The sequence below is a fragment of the Orycteropus afer genome, unplaced genomic scaffold (assembly GCF_000298275.1).
Source record: "Orycteropus afer afer isolate SDZICR_OR568_19922 unplaced genomic scaffold, OryAfe1.0 scaffold00137, whole genome shotgun sequence".
Classification (NCBI taxonomy): Eukaryota; Metazoa; Chordata; class Mammalia; order Tubulidentata; family Orycteropodidae; genus Orycteropus; species Orycteropus afer.
In genome coordinates, this window is record NW_006921724.1 from 5,350,476 (window position 1) to 5,373,348 (window position 22,873).

Below are 22,873 nucleotides of genomic sequence, written 5' to 3' on the forward strand. Positions count from 1 at the left end.
AAAAAAGTTTTTACAAAGAAAGAAATTTAAAAAAAAAGTAGAAATTAAAACAAATGGAAATTTAGCCTCACTATGAACATAAGATAGACTATTAAAGTAGGAATATTTTGTCATGAAAGAGATGAAAATGGATGTGTGAACTTCCTGAAGTAGAAAATAAGAAGATTCTATAGAGGGGCTGACTAAGCCAGTCCTATGTATTTTGGATAGTCACCACATGAAAGTGAGATGGAACTGAACCTATTATTACCAAATTTTTGGTGACATGATGAAAACTATGTCTCTTTTATAAATTATCTTCTCAAATACATGATTCATGCAAAGGATTTTTATAGCTATAAAAAAGGGGCAAAGTCATACAACAAAACTCATAAACATTAAAAAAGACTGAGGCCAAGTGATATATCCAACCAAAGTCACAAAGAACATTCACTAAACAGATAAGGTTGGAACCTGGGTTTGAATTTCTTATCAGTTTTCATTGTACTACTACTCCAAATTAACTTCCTAATGCAATAAAAAGTATTAAATAGTCTGACTGCAAACATTTTCATAAGATACAATCCAAAATAGATTAAAACTCCATCTAATCATGAGAAATTTGTCAAACCCAAATTAAGCACCCATCCACTGCCACTAGTCCATTATGACTCACAGCAACCCTATAGGACAGAGTAGAACTGCCCATATGGTTTCCAAGGCTATAAATCTTTACAGAAGCAGACTGCCTCATCTTTCTGCCATAGGGCAGCTGGTGGGTTCAAAAAACTCTACAAAAAAAGTGACCAACACTATTCAAAAACATGAAGTCATGAAAGACTAGGGAACAAACTAAAAAAAAACAGTAAATGCAATGGGGATTCTGCACGGGATGCTGAAATGGAAAAATGAAATGGAAAAATTCAAGTAAGTTATACACTCCACTGTACCATGCTTAATTAATATCTTTAAATTTTCCTAAGTGTAGCACAATTATGTAAAACGCTACCATAAGGGAAGCTTGGTGAAAGGTCTATGGCAACTCTTCTGCAGTATAAAATTATCTCAAATTTTTTAAAAAGTAGAAAAAAATTAAATTGGTCAATTAATAAAAAAGAATAATTCAGAAAATAAAAAGTAAACCTGGATGGCTCTAAGAGCACAATATACAAAATTACTCCTCTATAACATCTATAATATGAAGTAACTTACTTGATTAATTTTAAAAGTTGGTCAGTTATCTTCTTAGCTGATCTTGCAATTACACTCTCAGGTTCATTAAATGTTCTGGCATTATGTTCAATATATCTTACTTCCCAAATTAATGCAGATAGCCTCCTTCAAAATAAAGTAGGCAAGTTAGGGCTTAGAAAACAAAAAATAAGAAACCAAATAAAAAAGCAATTTTTTCTTAGCACAGTAAGTTAACTAAGACAGTATGATCAGTAAATAAAACTGTAAGTACAAAGTTACAATGAACAAGCTTCTAATGCTATCAACTTCATTATAATGATAAGCAATTGTATTTTACATTGAACTGCAGAAAACAATTTAAGACCAAAAGCCTAAAAGATCACTTTATCACATACAGAAAGCCTACAAAGTTGCCCTGTTTTTACACTGCCTATTGATACCATCTACAGATGTTGAGACCCAATAAAGAAAATGCATTAAAAAATCATTAGCCAATTATTAAATGGAGAAGTTAAATAGGAATGTTAATATATAAAATAAAAAACAAATTTAACTTATCATTTTAATATAATTTAGAAGAAAAACAGACTACTAATAGATTGAGGATAAAGGTATGTCCAGTTCAATTCCCAGCTACTCACAGGAATCTAACATAATGTCTTACACATAAACCAAAAAAAAAACCAAACTTACTGCCAAAGAGCCAATTCTGACTCAAAGCAACCCCCCCTTTGGGTTTCTGAGGCAGTAAATCTTCATGGATGTGGACTGCCCAGTCTTCCTTCTGCAGAGTACCTGGAGGATTTGAACCAACCTCCTGGTTAGCAGTCAAATGCCTTAGGCACTTTGCCACCAGAGCTCCCTAATTTCTTACACATACTCACTAAACTCACTGTCGTCGAGTCGGATCCGACTCATAGCGACCCCTCCTTAGGTTTCCGAGGCAGTGTCACTACGGAAGTAGATTGCCCAACCTTCCTTCCGAGGAGTGGCTGGTGGGTTTGAAGTGCCAGCCTTCTGGTTAGCAGTCAAATGCCTTAGGCACAATGCCACCAGAGTTCCCAATGTCTTACACATAGGACCAAAGAAAGACCAGAGAAATTATAATAATGAAGGGAGAGAATGAAACAGAAAATGTTAATCAACCATCCATCCAACGGCACCATCAACTACCACTACCTCTTTTTAGCTTGTACAGCCAATGTCTTTTCAAAGTTTTTTGAAAGTACGTTTCTACTAACCTGTAAAATCGATTGACAAGCCTCATTCGAATTGTGTAAAGATCAGTTGGATAAGCTACTACTGTACAGTACTTTGGGTAGGTACATAGATCAACCGGGCCAGCAAATGCTGCTGCTATATCTGTTAGGGCAGAAGAGTTTTTAATCAATAAACTCATGACTTCTAAATGATATATATTTCTCTACAAAACTTTCATAAAACAGAGCTACATTAAACATTAGAAGCTAAGCCAGAAGGTAACAAACAAGATAATGTAATAAAGAACAGAGCTGCAATTACAGTGATTTTTAAATACTTTTGTGGAAAATAAAACCCTATTATGGAAAAGAAAGCTTTTCACCCCAAAAGAAAAAAAAAAAACTTACCAAGATTCAAGAGTTGATCTATGCCACTGATAATTCTTTCACACTCTTCATCTCTCGATCTTCGACCCCATTCACCATCTTGTGGCTTGTACAGCAATTTCTCTAGCTCATCTGAAGTGACAGAAATACTAGCTCCTAATTCTTCAGGGGGATCAACTATGAATTCCATCAAAAAGGCAGGCCCAAAGGGAAGGAGAAGGAGAAATCAAACCATAAAATGAAGGCAAATGAATGCCTACTGCTTTTAAATTCAATGTTCAAAGGTCATAAATCAGATTACTTGCACAACTAAAATCCGAGTTGAAATTTATAATTTTGAAAATTATCACTTTAAATTAGCAAACTGCTAAAATTCAGTACCAGCACAATCTGTCTACCTGTCCTAATAAAATTTACACTGAGACTGCCATCATTAATATACTTTAAGTCTGCTTCTCAAAGAGACAAAGTTAACCCAAAGGACTCAGAAGAAAACAGTAATTGAACTGGAACACATTAAAAAATTAAAAACCTATCTGTAACCAAAAATTAATTTTTAAAAAATAGGTAAAATAATCACAACATAACAAATGTCTAATTTCCTTAATTTGTCAGCACTCAAATGAAGCAGGGAGGAACTGTAAATTAAGAAAACAATCTAGGAGGAAAATGAGCACTAACAAGGAAGTAATCCAAAGATACATACAAAAAGTCAGTAAACATAACAAAGAAAGTGTCATCATTAATAAGCAAAACTAATATATCCTTGATTATCTTTTTCCTTTTACTTCTTAGATTATGACTCACAGCAACCCCCATTGGATTTTGGAGGCTGTAAATCTTTACACAAGTAGATCACCCAATCTTCCTTCCGTAGAGTGGCTGGTGGGTTTTAACCACTGACCTTCTGGTTAGCAGCCAAATGTCTTATCCACTCTACCATAAGAGCTCCTTTTTCACTTCTTAGATTGCCAAACTGATTATATATTAGTTTTAGCAAACATGTTCAAACAGAAATTCTCATAGTCAGTTGGTAGGATTATAAAATGGTAGAAAATTTTTGAAGAAATATTTGCAGCAGCAAAACACATAATGTACTTTACCCACTGAATTCATTGCTAGAAACTGCCCTACAGCTATGGAAGTGAAGCAAGCTATGGGAGAATGTTCACTGCAGTGGAATTAATGACAGTAAAATAAAAGAAAATGAATGCCCAATGAGGAGACTAGTTAAATGTGGTATGAACTATGACATATGTAAGGCATCTTCCTATTAATAAATAAAGGCAAAAATTATGATACCATTTGTGTCAGCAACAACCAAAAGTAATCCTAGAAAACCAAAAAGTAGTTATTTTGGAGAGAGACTCAGTAAAGTGCTTGTGTAGGGGTGTTGGGGGGGATGCTGAGAAATAACAGAGTGCAATTAACTTAGTTTTATTCTGCCTTTCCCTACTGTTTAAAATGTTCTCTCTATGCAAATTTATTATTTTACTTTACCATTTATTTATTTAAAAACAGACTTAAAATACTTTTGCTAAAACCAATCATAAATTTGCTATGATATTCTAGAACTATATAAAAGTTATTTAATGCTACCGCCATTATCTAATGAAACATGGTCTGATACGTTACTAGAAAACTTTATGAAGAGCTGTGAAATACTGTCTGATAAAGTGCCAGAAGATGAGGCTCTCAGGTCAGAAGGCACTCCAAATGTGACAGGGGGAAAAGCTACAGAGTCCACCTGAATGACATGGATGGAGTAAAGCTTTCGGGACCTTCGTTTGCTGAAGGGTCATGGCTCAAAATGGGGAGAAACAGCTGCAAAGATTCATTGATGATGGGAACAAAGAATGTAGGAATTGGGAATAGGAAAATTTGAAGTTGTCAAAAATGAAATAAAACATGTAAAGATCAATATCTAGGCATTAGTGAGCTAAAATGGACTGCTACTGGTCATTCTGAATCAGACAATCATAGGGTCTACTATGCCAGGAATTAACTGGCATCACATTTATCATCAAAAGAACATTTCAAGATCTATCCTGAAGTACAATGCTGTCAGTGATAGGATCACATGCCTACAAAGAAGACCAGTTAATACAACTATATTCAAATTTATGCACCAATCACCAAAGCCAAAGGTGAAGAAGTTGAAGATTTTTACCAGCTTCTTTAGTCTGAAATTAAATAAATTGATTATTGCTGGTATTGGAATATGAAAGTTGCAAACACAGAAGAACCACTGGTAGTTAGAAAATAGAGCCTTGGTGATAGAAATTACTCCAAAGATCATGACAGAATTTTGCAAGACCAACGACTTATTCACTGCAAATACCTTTTTTCACTAACAGAAACAGCAACAATACACATGAACCTCACCAGACTGAATAAACAGAAATCAAATCAACTGCACCTATGGAAAGAGGTGATGGAGAAGTTCATATACCATCAGCCAACACAAGGGAAGGAGATGACTACGGAACATACCATGACCTGCTCATATGCAAGTTCAACTTGAGGCTGAAAAAAATAAAAACAAGTCTGTGGAAGCCCTCGGTTACCCTTAGAGCCTACAAATGGACTCACTTCCATGAATTACCTCTCAGCTCAATAGCAGAAAGATCCATGTGCAGAATACCTACCCCATGGCAGTGCACCCACCTACTCTACAGAGATGCACCACTTAGAGCAATTAGCCATGAGACATCAGAAGGGCAGTACTCACATAGACAGAAAGCTAGACTGACAGGTATCCACATATAAGAAAGGCACAAGGCAGGGGTAGTCATAGGGAAGAAAGTATTTTATGGTTGAGGATGGTAACTGGGGCAATGAAATCAACATGAACTGTTGAATATAAAACAAATATGCTTTGCAAATTTGCACCCAAAGCACAATTTATACATACATACATACACACACACACACAAGAGGTCTGGTAGCGTAGTGCCTAAGGCACTTGACTGCTAACCAGAAGGCTGGTGGTTTGAACCCACCAGCCACTCCTTGGAAGGAAGGTTGGGCAATCTATTTCCATAGTGATACCGTCTCAGAAACCCAAAGAGGGGTTGCTATGAGTCGGGTCCAACTTGACAGCACAACATAACAACATATATATAGAGATGTATATGTATACGTGTGTGTATATATATATACACATATGTATATACATATATATATGGGAAGAATACACAAAGTCACTGTACAGAAAGAATTTCTTGACATTCAACCATTTCAGGAGGTAGCATATTATCAAGAATGGATGGCACTGAAGAAAGAAATGCAAGCTACACTGAAGGAACTGTCAAAAAACAAGGCTCCAGGAATTGACAGAACAACCACTGGAATGTTTCAACAAACGGATGCAGCTCTGGAGGCATTTACTTGTCTATGCCAGGAAATTTGGAAAACAGTTACCTGGCCAACTGACTAGAAGAGATCCGTATTTGTGCCCATCCCGAAGAAATGTGGAACATTCCAACAAAATGTACAAATTATCAAACAACATCATTAATCTCATACGCACTTAAAATCTGGCTGAAGATAATTCAAAAATGTTTATAGCAGTGTAGTAACAAGGAACTTCCAGAAATTCAAGCTGTATCCAGAAGAGGACACAGAACTAGAAATATCACTGCTGATGTCAGAAGGATCCTGGCTTAAAGCAAAGACTACCAGAAAGATGTTTACCTGTGCTTTTTTGACACATCAGGGTTGTCTCCTTTCACCATACTTATTCAATCTGTGTTGCTGAGCAAACAATCTGAGAAGTTGGACTATATGAAAAAGAATATGGCATCATGATTGGAAAAAGACTCATCAACAACCTGCTATATGTGCTATATGCAGACAACACAACCTGACTTGCTGAAAGTGAAGGTGACTTGAAGTACTTATTGATGAAGATTAAAGACACCAGTCTGCTGTATGAATTATATCTCCATATAAAGAAAATGAAAATCCTCACCTCTGGATCATGAAAAATGGAGAAAAGTTTGAAGTTGTCAAAGATTTCATATTACATGGCTCCACAATCAATATCCAACATCCAACAAAAAGATGTTTACTTGTGTTTTATTGACTATGCAAAAGCACCCGATTGTGTGGATCATAACAAGTTATGGATAACACTGAGAAGAACAGGAATTCCAGAACACTTAATTGTGCTCATGAGGAACCTGTACATACATAGACCAGGAGCCTGTCATTCAAACACACAACAAGGGGATAATGCATGTTTTAAAATTAGGAAGGCAGTACATCAAGGCTATATCCTTTCACCATCCTTATTCAATCTGTGTGCTGAGCAAATGATCCGAGAAGCTGCACTATAGGAAGAAGAACGTGGCATCAAGATTGGGGGAAGACTCATTAAGTACCTGTGATATGCAGATGACACAACTTTGCTTGCTGAAAGTGAAGATGACTTGAAAAGCACTTAATGATGGAGATCAAAGACTGCAACCTTCAGTATGGATTATACCTCAGCATTAAGAAAACAAAAATCCTCACAAAGTGGATTAATAAGCATCATCATGAAAAACGGAAAAAGACTGAAGTTGTCAAGGATTTCATTTTATTATTTGGATGCACAATCAACACCCATGGAAGAAGCAGTCAAAAAATCAAATGACATTATATTGTTTCACATCAATTAGAAAGAGACTAATTAAAATACAAAGATTATCAAAAACTTCTGACCACATTATTTGTTGTAATATGTACAAAAACAGTAATGTGAGACTCATCAAGAAGACCTAATAAATAATATGATACAATTAAAAAAAAAAAAAAAAGGAAATCAAATGATTTGCATCGGGCAAATCTGCTACAAAGGACCCCTTTTAAAGTGTTAAAGAACAAAGATGTCATTCTGAAGGCTAATCTACATGTGACCAAAGCCAATGGCTTTTCAATAGCTTCATATGCATGTGAAAGCTGGATTAATAAGTAAGGAATAACACAAAAGAATCGATTCATTTGAATTGTGGTGTTAGCAAATAATACTGAATATACCACTGTCTTAGTTATCTAGTGCTGCTGTAACAGGAACAGTACAAGTGGATGGCTTTAACAAACAGCAATTTATTCTCTCACAGTTTAGAAGCCTAGAAGTCTGAGTTCAGAGTTTGAGCTCTAAAGGAAGGGTTTCTCTTTGTGTTTCTAGGTCCTAGAAGGATCCCAGTGTAAGGACACGCTCCACTACCAGCTCTTCTTTCTTGGTGGTAGTAAGACTCCCTCTCTCTGCTGGCTTATTTTCCCTTTTATCTCTTATAGGAAAAAAGGAAGAAACCTTTGCAGGCCACACCCTATACATAAGATGAGGGCTGTGATAGGATTAAGAGTTTTGCATCTGCAACGTGGTGAATTGCATGGTATAGCTTTTCTAGCCATAGTCTTTGTAACTCCTACCAGACTACTGGGTGGGACGATGCAAACATTCATCACTTGGCTGGGCAGCTGGTAGTAGTCATTTCCTATAATGAGACTGGCAATTTAACTCTGTGGGGGAATTTGCCCTGAGCAACTAATTAGCTGCTTTTGAACTCCTGATTGTTAAAGTCATCTACCTGGGGTATTTCTGTTGGAGCAACTGCAAAGTAATCTTCTGGGAAAGTCTGCACTCTTGCAGGTGTGTATAACTTTGATGTTGGGATTGGTTAGTTTTGCCAATCTGAAAGGCTTAAAATGAGCCCTCCTAGAAGCAGAGGGAAAATCTCACTGCCAGCTGAGAGAGATGCCCAGTGAGAAACAATGGCAGTGGAACCAAGAGGCATAGGAGAAAGCAGCAGGCTTACCTGGCCCACAGAGGCAGAGGCCAGGACAGGAGGCCAAGAGCCAGAGAGGCATGGTAAGGATACAGCAAAAGAGAGACTGTCTTGATCAAGGAAGGAACTGTATCCTGACCACATTCCTGAACTTGAATTATAGCCTATTGCTTCCCTAATAAACCCCTTAATCTGTGAGTTCTGTGTAGCCACTGCAGTGAATTATCAAATCCAGCAAAGAGGTGGTGGGTGCCACGGGAGGGACAGTTGGTTGCAAGGTTGTTAAGTGGGCTGGAAGGTGGCAGCATGTCTGGCCTCAAAGGAACAGGCCTTGGGCTACTGATGGTGAGTCCATCTTCGTCTTGTGTAGCTGTTGTTGTTATGTGCCGTAGAGTCAGACCTGACTGACTCACAGCAACCCCTCCGTGGGTTTCTAAGGCAGTATCACTACGGAAGTAGACTGCCCAACCTTCCTTCCAAGAAGTGGCTGGTGGTTAGCAGTCAAGTGGTTCTGGTGGTTAGCAGAAGTTCTGGTTAGCAGTCAAGTGTCTCCTCCTCTCCTCCAGAGAGGAGGTCAAAAGATGCCTCTTCCCAGCCCCTTTAGCAGCATCCTACCCTAATCTTCTTACAACTGATTGGCTTATCATATCACATTGAGGGGAGACATTACCTGCCACATTACATCATTACATAACTGTCAAACCACTGAGAATCACGGCCCAGGCAAGTAGACACATTATTTTGGGGGAACACAATTCAATCCATGACAACCATGGACTGCAAGAAGAACAAAGTCTGCCTTAGTAGTAATATAGCTGGAATGCTTCTTAAAAAAGACAATGGCCAGACTTGGTCTCTCAAACTTTAGGAGGAACCAGTCTCTGGAGAAGGATATAGTGACTGGTAAAGTAAAGATTGCAATATCGACACTCTCCATTCATAAGGACCCAATAGTACAAAGTAGAATTTCCCCAGTTTCCAAAGCTGTAAATCTTTATGAGGAAACAGGTTACCTCATCTTTCTCCCATGGAGCTCCTCGTGGGTTCAAACCACCAACCAACCTTTTGGTTAACAGCCAAATGCTTTAACCACTACACCACCAGAGCTCTTTTGATAAAGTAGAGGGTCACCGAAAAGGATTAAGACCCTTAAGGAGATGGAATGACACAGTGGCTGCCAACAACAGGCTCAAATATAGCAATGACTGTGAGGATGGCGCAGGACTGAGTAGCGGTTTGTTCTATTGTACACAGGGTTACTGTGAGCAGAAATTAACTTGATAACACCTAACATAACAAAAACACACGGATGTGAAAAAAATTACTGGCACTCAGGAAAGAACCAAATGAAATAATTAGTGGTAACAAGGACTGGTCCCCAAAAAAGCAAGGAATGCTTCCTGCTCCCAGCAGCAAAATTGGAAAAATTTATGATTCAAGGAGCACTGGATGAAGATTACAGAAGAGATTTGCCTCACTAGTAGGAAATTGATCCTATACCAAGCACTATTCCAGTCCCACCTAATAATCCTTAAATGCAAGGCCCAAAAAGATAAAGCAGTTGTCAAGTAACTGTGTCACAACAAAACAAACTTTAAGAATATTCAGAGGAACAGAAAAAAATCTCTTATCACACAACAACATAAAAGTCACAATGTCTGGTATCACATAAAATATTACAAGGCAGGAAAAGAATCAGAATAAGAACCATAATGAAAAGAAAGACAGATTAACTTAAACCAAACAGAATGGGCAGCGATGTCAGAAACCTCAGCAACATGCCACTGCCAACCCACTAGCATAGTTTTAATTTTAAGGGGGTAAAGAAAAGTATTAGTGACAATGTTAAGAAATAGCAAGCTTTATATACAATGACACTGGGAATGTAAAATGATGTAGGTGTAGGAAACAGTCCAGCAATTTCTCAAAATGTTAAACATAGTTACCACATGACCCAACAATTCAGCTCGTAAGTATATAACCAAGAGAAATAAAAACATACATTGACACAAAAATGTGTATATGAATGTTCACAACAACACTGTTCATAATAGCCAAAAAACTGGAACAAACCCAAACATCCAGAAACTTAATGAATGGATAATAAAATGATAAATCCACACAACGGAATAAAATTGATCAAGAAAAAGAAACAGAAGCACTGATGCATGCTACAACATCAATGAACCATGGAAATATTATGCTCAGTGAAAGAAGCCAGACACACTCGGTGAAACTTTGTGTAATTTCCTTTATCTGAAATGCTCAGAATAGGCACAAATCTATAGGGGCAGAAAACAGATTAGCAGTTGCCTAGGAATGGAGGATAGAGAGATTGATGCAGCTGCCTAGGATTGAAGGATGGAGAGACTGTGAGCTGGTAGCCAAAGAACTGCAAGGTTTCTTTGTAGAGTGATAAAAATGTTCCAAAATTGATGTGGTAATGGCTGCATAATTCTGTAAATATACTAAAAGTACTTTTACTGAATGAAATTTATTGTATGGGAATAACATCTCAATAAATCTATGTAAGAGTCCCTGGTTAATATGCTTGGCTGCTAACTGAAAAGGTAGAGGTTCAAGTTCACTCAAAAATGCCTTAAAAGAAAGGCTTAATAATCTACTTCCAAAAAAACTTGTCATTGAAAATCCTATGCAAGACTTCTACTCTGACACACAAGAGTGTCACTATGGGTCAGAAGTGACTAGACAGAAATTGTTTTCTAAAGCTATTTTAAAAACAGTAAGTAACAGGGGTGTACAACAAATACCCAGATTTTGATTTTTAAATACCATTTTTTTTAAAAAAAATGAACTATGGCTCAAATATGTATCTCTTCTAATCAGTTTACCAGGTAATCACAAGCCAGGTAGTTATCTTCATCTAGCTGCATCTGTTTGTCAGAACATCTCAATTGGTATTCTGTCAATTCATATATTATTGTTATTCAGCAATGCCTATAATGCAGCTTGGACATTTTCCTCAATACTGTAAGTTCCTGATCATGTTCTAGCTCCTGAAACGGTTGAACATCAACTAATTTTTTTGGTACAGTATGCCTTCCATCTTCTTTTGATGCTTCCTCCATTGTTCAATCTTTTGCCCATAGAATTCTTAAATATCACAACTCGAAGCTTCAATGTTTTTCTTCAGTTCTTTCCACTTGAGAAACAGCAACTGTCCCTTTTGATTTTCCAATTCCTAGTCTTTGTATATTTCATTATAATACTTTACACTTTGTCCTCTAAAGCTGGTCTTTGAAGTCTTCTGTTCAGCTCTTTTATTTCATCATTTCCTCCATTTGCTTTAGCTACTCTCCATTTATGCCTTGTATGCATGTGGGAGCTGCACAATGAATAAGGAAGACCAAAAAAGAGTTGAAGCTTTTGAGTTGTGGTGCTGGTGAAGAATGATCAAAGTACCATGGACTGCTAAAAGAACTAACAGATCTGTCCTGGAGGAAGTGCAGCCGAAATGCTCCTTAGAAGCAAGAATGGCCAGACTTCATCTCACCTACTTTGGTTGTCAGAAGGGACCATTTCCTGGAGAAGGACGTCATGCTTGGTAAGGTGGAGGGTCGACGACGAAAGAGGGGAAGGCCTTCAACGAGATGGGTTGACGTGGTGGCTGCGATGATGGGCTCACGTATAGCAGGGATCATGGAGCTGGCACAGGATCAGGCAATGTTTCGTTCTGCTGTGCATGGCATCACTATGAGTTGGAAATGACTCGACAACACCTAACAACAACAACTCTCCATTTAGGAGTAAGTTTCAAAGTCTCTTATGACAAATATTTTGGTCTTCTCTTCCTTTCCTGTCTTTTTAGTGACTTTTTGTATTCTTCACATATGACGTTCTTGATGTAATCCCACAACTCATTTGGTCTTCAGTCCTTGGTACTCATTGTGTCAAATCTCTCTTTGGGATGATTTCTAAATTCATGTGCAATATATTCAAAGTCATATTTTGGCACTTGTGGACTTAATTTTCTTCAGCTTCCACTTGAACTTGCATATGAGCAATTAATGGTCTATTCCAGTCAGTGCCTGGCCTCGTTTTGAGTAATGCTATTGCATCATTTCTTTCCATACATGTAAGTCAGTCAATTCACTTCCCATGTATTCCATCTGGCAAGGTTCACATGTTCAGTTACCATTTGTTACTTTTTAAAAAAAAAAAAGCATTTTCTGTGAATAAGTTACTGGTCTTGTAAAAATCTATCATACAATCTCCAGTGTCATTTCTATCACTAAGGCTGTAACTTCTAACTACCAATGCTTCTTCATTTCCAACTTTCACATTCCGATCACCAATAATAATCAATACGTACTGATTTCACATTTGGTCAATTTTAGACTGCAGAAGTTGGTAAAATCTTCAATTTCTTCATCTTTGGCTTTAGTGGTTGATGCATAAATTTGAAGAATAATAGTGTTAACTCCTCTTTCATATAGCCACATGGATATTAGCCTATCATTGTCAGCACTGTACTTCAGGAAACGATCTTGAAAATGTTCTTTTTGATGATGAATGTGATGCACTCCTCTTTGTCATTCCCAGCATAAAAGACCATGTGACTGACTGTCCAATTCAAAATGGTTAATATCAGTACTTTTTTGTTCAGTAATGCCTAGGATATCAATCTTTATGCATTCCACTTTATTTTTGACAACTTCCAATTTTCCTAAATTCATAATCTATACATTGCATGTTCCAATTATTAATGGATGTTTGCAGCTGTTTCTTCTCTTGTTGAGTTGTGCCACATCAGCAAATGATGTGCCACATCACCAAAAGCTTTACTCCACTATTACTAAGGATTGACTCTACTTAGAGGAGACAGCACTTTCCCAGTCGTATTTTAAGTGCCTTTCAACCTACAGGACTCATCTTCCAGCAGTCTATCAGAAAATCTTTCCCTACTATTTATAAGGTTTTCAGTGACCAATTTTTAAGAAGTGGAGCTATCCACATCCCTCTTTCTAATCCAGTAGTTTTTCATACTGTGGTGGTTGTGTATGTTATGATGCTAGAAGTTATTTCATCAGTATTTCAAATACTAGCAGGGTCACCCACGTGGACAGGATGCAGTGGAGCTTCCAGACTAAGACAGATAAAAGCATTGGGTAGAGCTAAATGGCTTGGTTCTCATCCACACTCCTCCCCTTTTAGATTTATGACTAATGATTTTAAAAACTTAGTAGTGAAAAACTGAAAGCAAGGGATATAGAGCACTCCTTCAAAAAGTTTACACAAGAGATAAATAACCCATTACTGAAGATGTTCAATAAAGTCAAATAAAAGGTGTTTTGGAAAACTAATACAAATTTACCATACCAGAGAAGAAGGAAGCTAAAATTGATGGAGAAATGAAGGTGAATATTAAGTACCAGGTCCTTTGGAAAGTAAAAAGCAATGAACTAAAGCACTTGAGGAAGGGCTGGCTTAGAACAAGGACATCTATTTCTCAGAAGAACAGAATACACAACTCACAGTAAAACAAACTGTTGACGTAAAGCTGGAGACAAATAGAAGTTAGATCTTTCTTTGAAGGAAGAACAAGGGTAACAGAGTAAGGTTGAGGGAAAAAAATGAATGCCATATGGTGATCAGTGAGAGTTTAAATCAAGAATAAACAGGAAACCACAGCGGGATGCTGAAATACAGCATCAATCTGGAATGTGAGAAGAGTGAACTAGCCAAACACACTTAATTCTGTTGTTTTCTATTATTAATGCTCACCTTATGAGCAAACCCACTGCCATCGAATCAGATCCAATCCCCTCCTTGGGATTCCAAGCCAGTATGAAGTAGATTGCTCAGCCTTCCTTCCAAGGATTAGCTGGTGGGTTTGAACCACCAGCCTTCTAATTAGCAGTCAAGTGCCTCAGGTACTTCGCCACCAGAGCTCCCATATATTATGATAGGTTATGATGATTTGAAAACATTTTTCAAAGAATACAAATGTTCTGCAGACATTTTAAAATTGAAAATTATATAAAGACCACAGCCAGTTACCCAGAGGGAATGAGTAGTTAGTTAGGCCTGTAGGCTTACAACCATAGTTGTAGGAGTTATCAAGCTCAATTGGTATAACATACTACACAAAAACATTGTTCCACACCCTACTTTGGCAAGTAGCAACTGGGATCTTAAAGGCTTCCAAGCAGCCATCTAGATGCAACGATGGGTCTCTTCTTATCCAGAGCAAAGAAGAATGAAGAAAACCAAAAACATATGAAAACAATTAGTCCAAGCAACTGGTACATCATGCGATCCTCAGCCTATATGACTATGAGACCAGAAGAACTAAATGGTGCCCAGCTACCACTGTCAACCACTTGGAGGGAGATCTCTGTGGGAGACCCTGGATAGAGTGGGAGAACAATGTGGAACATTTAAACTCAAAATCATTTAAAAACAAAAAAAGACCAGGTTTGCTGGTCTGATAGAGCTTGATGGCCCCACTGCGACTAAGGCCCCTAGTTGCCCTCTAGGTCTGGAATTGAACCCACTCCTATGGCTTCCAAAAAAAAAAAAAAAAACAAAAACAAAAAAACCAAACTACTCAGTGCCATTGAGTTGGATCTGACTCATAGCAACTCCTCCCCTCAGGTTTCCAAGTCAGTATTACTATAGAAGTAGACTGCCCAACCTTCCTTCCAAGGACTGGCTTGTGGGTCTGAACTACCAGCCTTCTGGTTAGCAGTCAAATGCCTTAGGCACTACGCCACCAAACAAAAAACAAGCATATGAGTTGAACATTTACAATAGGTAGCTACACACTCCTTGGAAAGATCAATCATGGGAGAACAGAAGGGCTGTGTATGCACAGGGAGACAGCTCAGGGGGCAGGAGTGCATGGGAGGGAAGGACACAGGAAAGAGGTAACTGCTGGGAGGAGTTGGGAGGGAAGCTGTTGCACTGTGATAAATTGTAGTTAATGTCATGAGACAAAGTGTATGTGAGCTGCTGTATGGATGATATAATTTGCTAAATTAATCAAATAGAATTAATTAATATAATTAATATTATAAATTAATGTAATTAAATTAATTTATCAAATATAATTTGATAAAGTTTGCTCTGCAAACTTTTACCCAAATAACAATAAAAATTTTTAAAAAATTATATAAAGATACAATACATTCATCTAGTAAACAATTAATTTTACATACCATTATCAGGAATTGGTTCCATGTCCCATGGGCTAAGTTTTTCAATTTCAGTATTGTCCCATCTGATAAACCCACCAGGAGAGAAAAAAAAAAAAAAGTTTGGTTAGTCTTTCATAAGGACACAATGTAGCTAATAGGTAGAAAACTCATGTGAGTAAATAAAAAGACAGAAAATGTGAAAATCAACTTAACTGTAGCAATGAAATCTTAATGGTAACTTTTATTTAAAAAAAAAAAAAAGATACATAGACATGCATAAAGAATGTATGGCAGGTTCAAGGGCAAAGCAAGAAATTCTATGGGGTCAGTACTCACAGCAAGTAAGGAAAAAAGTCAAAGACAAAATGTCAAGGCACTGAATGTCACGCTGTGGACTTTATTGCACAACCAACAAAAAGGTATCACAGATTTCTTTAAGCAAGGGAAAATGATAAAACACCTGTTTCTGAAGTATGACCCTGACAGTATTAAAATAAGCCAAAAACCAAACTCATTGCCGTCGAGTCAGATCCAACTCATACCAACCCCCTCCTTGGGTGTCTGAGGCAGTATCACTACGAAAATAGATTGCCCAACCTTCCTTCCAAGGAGTGGCTGGTGGGTTTAACCCACCAGCCTTCTGGTTAGCAGTCAAATGCCTTAGGCACTACGCCACCAGAGCTTCCTGACAGTATTAGGTAGAGAAATAATTACAAGGCTTCAGAGATAGTCCATATGAAAAGAGCAGAACTTCAAGCAAAGGGAGCACTCAGGGAATATGTGAAAGACATGTCAAGAGCTCAGACTGACACGACTTGATGACAGATTAAACTGTATTACTTTTAACCTGAAATGTCTTAGTTATACAACAACCTGCCACACTGAACAAATGTTTGTAGATGAGTATTTTCATCTATATACAAACCTAACAATGTAACACTGGAAATGACTATCAGGATATTGTGGCTGATATGGTTCTTGACTTAACACTGTTCCAAACCACCAAGCGTCATCAATTATAGAGCGGAATCTGTCACCTATAAGAGAAATTATCAACTCTGAGACATGGATTTGCTAACATTTCTTTACATTTATTAATCTTTTAAACTTATAAAATATGACTACAGACAAAACCTAAATAAAGTAAATATTTACATTAAAACAAGCCATCCTTCCCTGCTCCCCAGCAGTTGCTATAATGCTGCACTCAGCAATTTATTGAAGCCATAAAACATAACACACTAAAATGGTTTACAACTATGTTTTATTTTATTTAAAAAAAAAAAAAAAAAAAACCTCATTGCTGTGGAATCGATTGCGACTCACAGCAACTCCTCCTTGGGTTTCTGAGGTGGTGTCTCTATAGAAGGAGATTGCCCAATCCTCCCTTCCAAGGAGTGGCTGGTGGGTTTTGAACCTCCAGCCTTCTGGTTAGCAGTCAGATGCCTTAGGCACTATGCCATGAGAGCTCCTAAACTCACTGCCATAGAGTTGTTTCTAACTCACAGTGACCTCCACTGGGTTTCCAAAGGCTGTGAATCTTTACGGAAGCAGATATCCTCGTCTTCCTTCCATGGAGCAGCTGGTAAGTTTGAACCACTGACCTTCTGGTTAGCAGTCACGTGCCTTATCCACTATGCCATCAGAGCTCCTTTATTTATTCAAACCAAACTCACTGTCATCAAGTCAATTCGACACACAGCAACCCCTCCTTGGATTTCCGAGGCAGTATCTCTACGGAAATATATTGCCCAATCTTCCTACCAAGGAGTGGCTGGTAGGTTTGAACCACCAGCCTTCTGGTTAGCAGTCAAATGCCTTAGGCACTACGAGGGCCCAAAAACCTATCCCCATATAAGTTCTATTATATTTTACAACATGAAGGGAAGAACTAAGTTTACCACAATTTATAAATCTTTCATAAAAATGTGTACAAATGATATACAGTTGTTTAACGTAAATGTATTAAATACATATATTTATTAAATGGATTAACATTTCCTAAAGAGTGCCTCTGGTAGCATAGTGGCTAAGACACTTGCCTGCTAACCAGACGGCTGGCGGTTCAAACCCACCAGCCACTCCTCGGAAGAAAGGTTGGGCAATCCTACTTCCGTAGTGACACTGCCTCGGAAACCCAAGGAGGGGTCGCTATGAGTCAGGGCTGACTTGACGGCACATAACAACAACAACAACAACAAAGAGTGCCTAAGGCACGTAACTGCTAATCAGAAGGCTGGCAGTTCAAACCCAGCAGCTACTCCTCAGAAGGAAGACTGGGCAATCTACTCCAGAAGTGAGACCCCCTAAAAAACTCAAGGAGGGGTCGCTATGAGTCAGAACAGACTTGACATTAGCGAGTTTAGCTTTTTTTTTGGTTAAAGAATAAAACAATGATGATTTTTTAACAGTTGTTTACTATATGATTCTACAGAAAACAGTGTTCTAGTTCACACAGTAAAAATCATATCTAAAAACCTTACATATTTGTTATTTAAGAAAATGACACAAACATGCACGTATCTCACAACCTTACTACAGCATAAAAGTAAGGAAGCAGACTTCAGGAGGGCTTCTAGACAAACCAAGAACAAAATGAGAAAAAAAATTCATTTGGCTTTAGGTTGTATAGATTTCTAAATTATTAATAACTACAACTAAACCTAATACTTCTACTCAGAAAGGAAATTGCACTTCAATATTTGTTTTACAGATTACAAAGGAAACCAGATGATTATATAATGACCATTTTCCTTCCTTTCCTCTGACCCAACTTTTTTCAAAACACAACAAAAAGAATCATGTATAAAGCATAAAGGATTGTTTGCTAGATAAAAACAGTTCTTTCCTCAAGTTTTACAAAAACAATTATCAGCCAAAAATAAAACTACATTATACCACCCAAGAAAAATAATATTTACAAGATGAACCAATAAATAATCTTGACTAAAGTATGTTTACTGTGAATTCTATAAAGGTTTAGAAATAAAAAACAATACCATAGCTACTATAGCTACATATATCAAAGGCCTTAATATTTTTTCACATTTATATAAGCATGATTTTTACAGGTAACAAGAAAGATATGGTCATTATGGAGATATGGTCAAAATCACCAGAAACTAGTATAGGTCTCAGACTTTTACTCATTTCTACCCTTAATAAAGTTAAGTCTACCTTAAATGATATTTCTTTCAAAGGTGATCTAAAACAATACTTCAGAAATAGAAATCTTTCAAAAGAGAACAGGAATGGTGCCGTACGCTAATAATTTGAGGCAGCACTGTGATTTTTTTATTCTCTAACATACATAATCTAATTTAACATAAACATTCCTGACTGTAACCATATTATTTTCTAATTATCTAAAACCAGAAGATCATTTCAGTTCAGATAAAATATCTCTTCAGTCCAACACCAACATTTATGTAATGAAAATGGACACAAGCAACTTTCTCTACCTATACTGCTCAAAACTCTAGGTCAACAAGTAGATCATAATTATGGGGTAGTAAAAATTAAGATTTTTGTATACAAAATATAGTACACAGTATAGTAATTTCCCAACTACAAAAATAAAACAAAATCCACTAAATAACAAGAGGCTATAGAGAATTCTCTATAGTTTAGCTGCAGAGAATCAAGTTTAAAAATAAAATTGAAATACAATTGTTAACAGAATAAAATGAAAAGCATGTAACTTGGCTTGTGTGTTGCTATGATGCTGAACGGGATTCAGCAGAGATTCCAGACTGAGATAAACTGTAAAGACCACCTATTTCTGAAACTTAGTCAATGAAACCCTACAGATCACAACAGCACAATCCATTATTTCATTCTGCTGCGCATGGGGTCACCATGACTTAGGAGTCAACCTGACAACAGTTAACAACAACGTACATCTCAATGGGGTTCAAAAAATACAGTACCATAGTGCAGTGTAGTAAATTACTTAGTATGGCTTTTCTACCCGTAAGTCATTGTAAACTCAGTGGTAGAATGAGCAACTGAGGAGCTTCTGATTGTAAATGTTATCCACCTGGGTTATTTCTGTTGGGTGTGGCACAATGCACTGTTATGGCAGGCTCACTCTCAAGTGCTTAGAATTCTGCTGTTATGATTGGTTGGTTTGGCCACTCTGCCAAGCTCAAAAGGAGGCCTCCTAGAGGCAGAACTCTGACTGCTGGCTGAGGAAGACTGCTGAAAGAGACACGCGCTCCTGAAAGAGACGCAACAGACACACATTGCTGAGTGAGATACCAAGGGATACTCACTGTTGGGAGAGAGACTGAGAGAGACTGTTAGGAGAGAGAATGTGGGCTGGGAGAGAGACTGAGCATTTTTCCTGAACTTGAATTGTAGCCTGGTGCTTCCCTAATAAACCCCGTAATCTGTGAGTTCTGTGTGGCCACTGCAGTGAATTATGGAACCCAGGAGAGAGATGGTGGATGCTTTGGGAGGAACAGTTGGTGAAAGGGCTGGAGGGAGGTGGCATGTCTGGCCTTGCAGGAATAGGCCTTGGATTGCTGATAGTCATTCTGTCTTCCTCTTGCAGGGTTAGAGGAGGTCAGAACATGTGGCCTCCTTGTCCTTTTTGCACATAGGAAGCTTTAAATTTCTCTAGGACATGGCTATATGACACGGTAACTTCTATAAGTTCCAGCCGTTTCATTTCTCTTTTTTTTTTTTGGCTACGTGTTTTCCTTCAAAACAAAAAAATTTCCTCTACCAGTGTTGTGGTGTTGTTGTTGTTATATGCCATTGAGTCGGACCCTACTCATAGCGACCCCTCCTTGGATTTGAGGCCGTATCACTACGGAAGTAGATTGCCCAACCTTCCTTCTGAGGAGTGGCTGGTGGGTTTGAACCGCCAGCCTTCTGGTTAGCACTATGCTACCAGAGAGAGCTCCCCCTCTACCACTAGTCCCCAGATAACCCTGATTACTGTACTTGTGCTAACCATTAAAAATAGTCTATGTTTAGAGATGCCACCCTCTCTGACAATCTTTCATTCAAAGTATGGCATATTAGAGAAGTTAAAAATTTACTTATTTGTAGTATTTCATAGAAAAAGGCAGCAGAGATGAGGAAGATTTACTAATGAAGCCTCAATAGTATTTAAGGATGTGTACACCAGATGACAGAGAACTTCCATATATGCAAGCTGGATTCAAAAGGGGATGTGGAGTGAGGAATATCATAGCTGATGTCAGATGGATCATGGCTCAAAGCAAGACATTTACTTGTGTTTTACTGACTATGCAAAGGCATCCAATGTATAGATCATAACAAATTAAAGATAACATTGAGAAGAATGGGAACTCCAGAACACTTAATTATACTCATGAGGAACCTGAACATACACCAGGAGGCTGTCATTAGAACAGAACAAGAGGATACTGCATGGTTTAAAATCAGGAAGGGGGTGCGTCAGGGTTGTGTCCTTTCACCATACCTATTCCATCCGTAAGCTGAGCAAATAATCTAAGAAGCTGGACTATATGAAGAAGAATGTGGCATCAGAATTGGAGGAAGGTCATTAACAACCTGAGCTATGCAGACAATACAACTTTACTTATTGAAAGTGAGGATGACTTGGAGCACTTACTGATGAAGATTAAACACTACAGTCTTAAGTATGGATTGTACCTCAATATAAAGAAAACAAAAATCCTCACCACTGGACCAATAAGCAGCATCACAATAGATAGAGAAAAGACTGAAGTTGTCAAACACTTTATATTATTTGGTTCTACAATCAACACCAATGGAAGCAGCAGTCAAGACATCAAAAGACATTTTGCACTGGGCCAATCAAGTGCCGAAGAGCAAAGATATCTCCTTCAAGACTAAGATGCACCTAACCCAAGCCGTGGTATTTTCAATTGCGTCATATGCATGTGAGAGCTGGACAATGACTAAGGAAGACCAAAGAAGAGTTGATGCTTTTGCGTCTCGGTGTTGGCAAAAGAATGCTGAAAGTTCCGTGGACGGCTAATACAACTAACAAATCTGTCCTGGAAGAAGTACAGTGAGAATGTTCCTTGGAAGCGACAGTGGCCAGACTTCATCTCACCTACTTTGGTCATATTGTCTGAAGGGACCATTCTCTGGAAAAGCATGTCATGCTTGGTAAGGTATAGGGTCAACAAAACAGGAAGCCCTTCAACAAGATGGACTGACACTGTGGCTGCAGCGATGGGCTCAGGTATAGTAGGGATCATGAGGCTGGTACAGGACCAAGCAGTGTTTTGTTCTGTTGTACACAGGGTCATTATGAGTCAGAGACGATACAATAGTACCTAACAACAACAGCAGCAATACCAGATGACACAGTCTGAGTAACCCTTAGCATTCATCATAAAACTCAGTATGAGACCAGGAATTGATAAAAGTAGAACAAATAATACTAATCTACTGAAGTCAAACTCAACACATGAGCTCCTCAGATAGCTTTCCACACTGAAGAGTAACATATGTACACCTGTGAAACAGGTACTCCAGTTGCTAACTGGTATTACTTTGCCCAATTACAAATTAAGGAGCTCTGAGAACATAGTGATAAAAGCATTCAGTTGCTAAACAGAATATGGTGATTCAAACCCACCATCCACTCCATGGGAAAAAGATGAGCCAGTTTGCTTCTGAAACTGAAATCGCAGGGGACAGTTCTACTCTGTTCCAAAGGATCGCTATAGTTTGTTTGGTTTTAGAATTACAGTAATCAATTATATCCTAAGGAGATTAACGATCTACACAGCCAAAACAAGTGCACTCTCACTCTCCTTAAATAGTAACCACGAACATAACATTCAACCACTTTAGTACTAAACTGAGGTAATTTTTTTTTTTATGATCAGATGGCTATGAAGATATTAGTGTGGGTTTTTTTTTTATTTTTAAAGAAAAATGGTTTCCTTAAGTCCCCTCATTTAAATCTGAGTTAGTATGACAGAACAGGTAAAATATTCTAATATACCAAAAGATTTTCAGTGTGAAATTTTCAATTACTTTTCAACCTTCTGATTACTTTAGATCCTAGGATAATTTAAATTATAGCAGTGTCACAAAGATAATTAACAGATCATATCAATTGATGCAGAAAAGGCATTTGATAAAATCCAACACCCATTTCTGATCAAAACTCTCAGCAAAATAGGAATAGAAGGGACATTCCTCA

The 22,873-nt window shown here is 37.7% G+C and overlaps 1 protein-coding gene across 1 annotated transcript in view; it reads right to left on the bottom strand.

Annotated features, from left to right (window-relative positions):
* Positions 1-22,873, bottom strand: part of BRWD1 (bromodomain and WD repeat domain containing 1) — a 197,153-nt gene that overhangs the window by 51,190 nt on the left and 123,090 nt on the right. The window contains exons 28-32 of the mRNA XM_007945551.2: positions 16,619-16,730; positions 15,715-15,776; positions 2,781-2,936; positions 2,415-2,535; positions 1,192-1,317 (exon numbers count right to left, since the gene is read on the bottom strand). Coding sequence (XP_007943742.2) covers positions 1,192-1,317; positions 2,415-2,535; positions 2,781-2,936; positions 15,715-15,776; positions 16,619-16,730 — 577 coding nt within the window. The remainder of the gene's footprint in view (positions 1-1,191; positions 1,318-2,414; positions 2,536-2,780; positions 2,937-15,714; positions 15,777-16,618; positions 16,731-22,873) is intronic.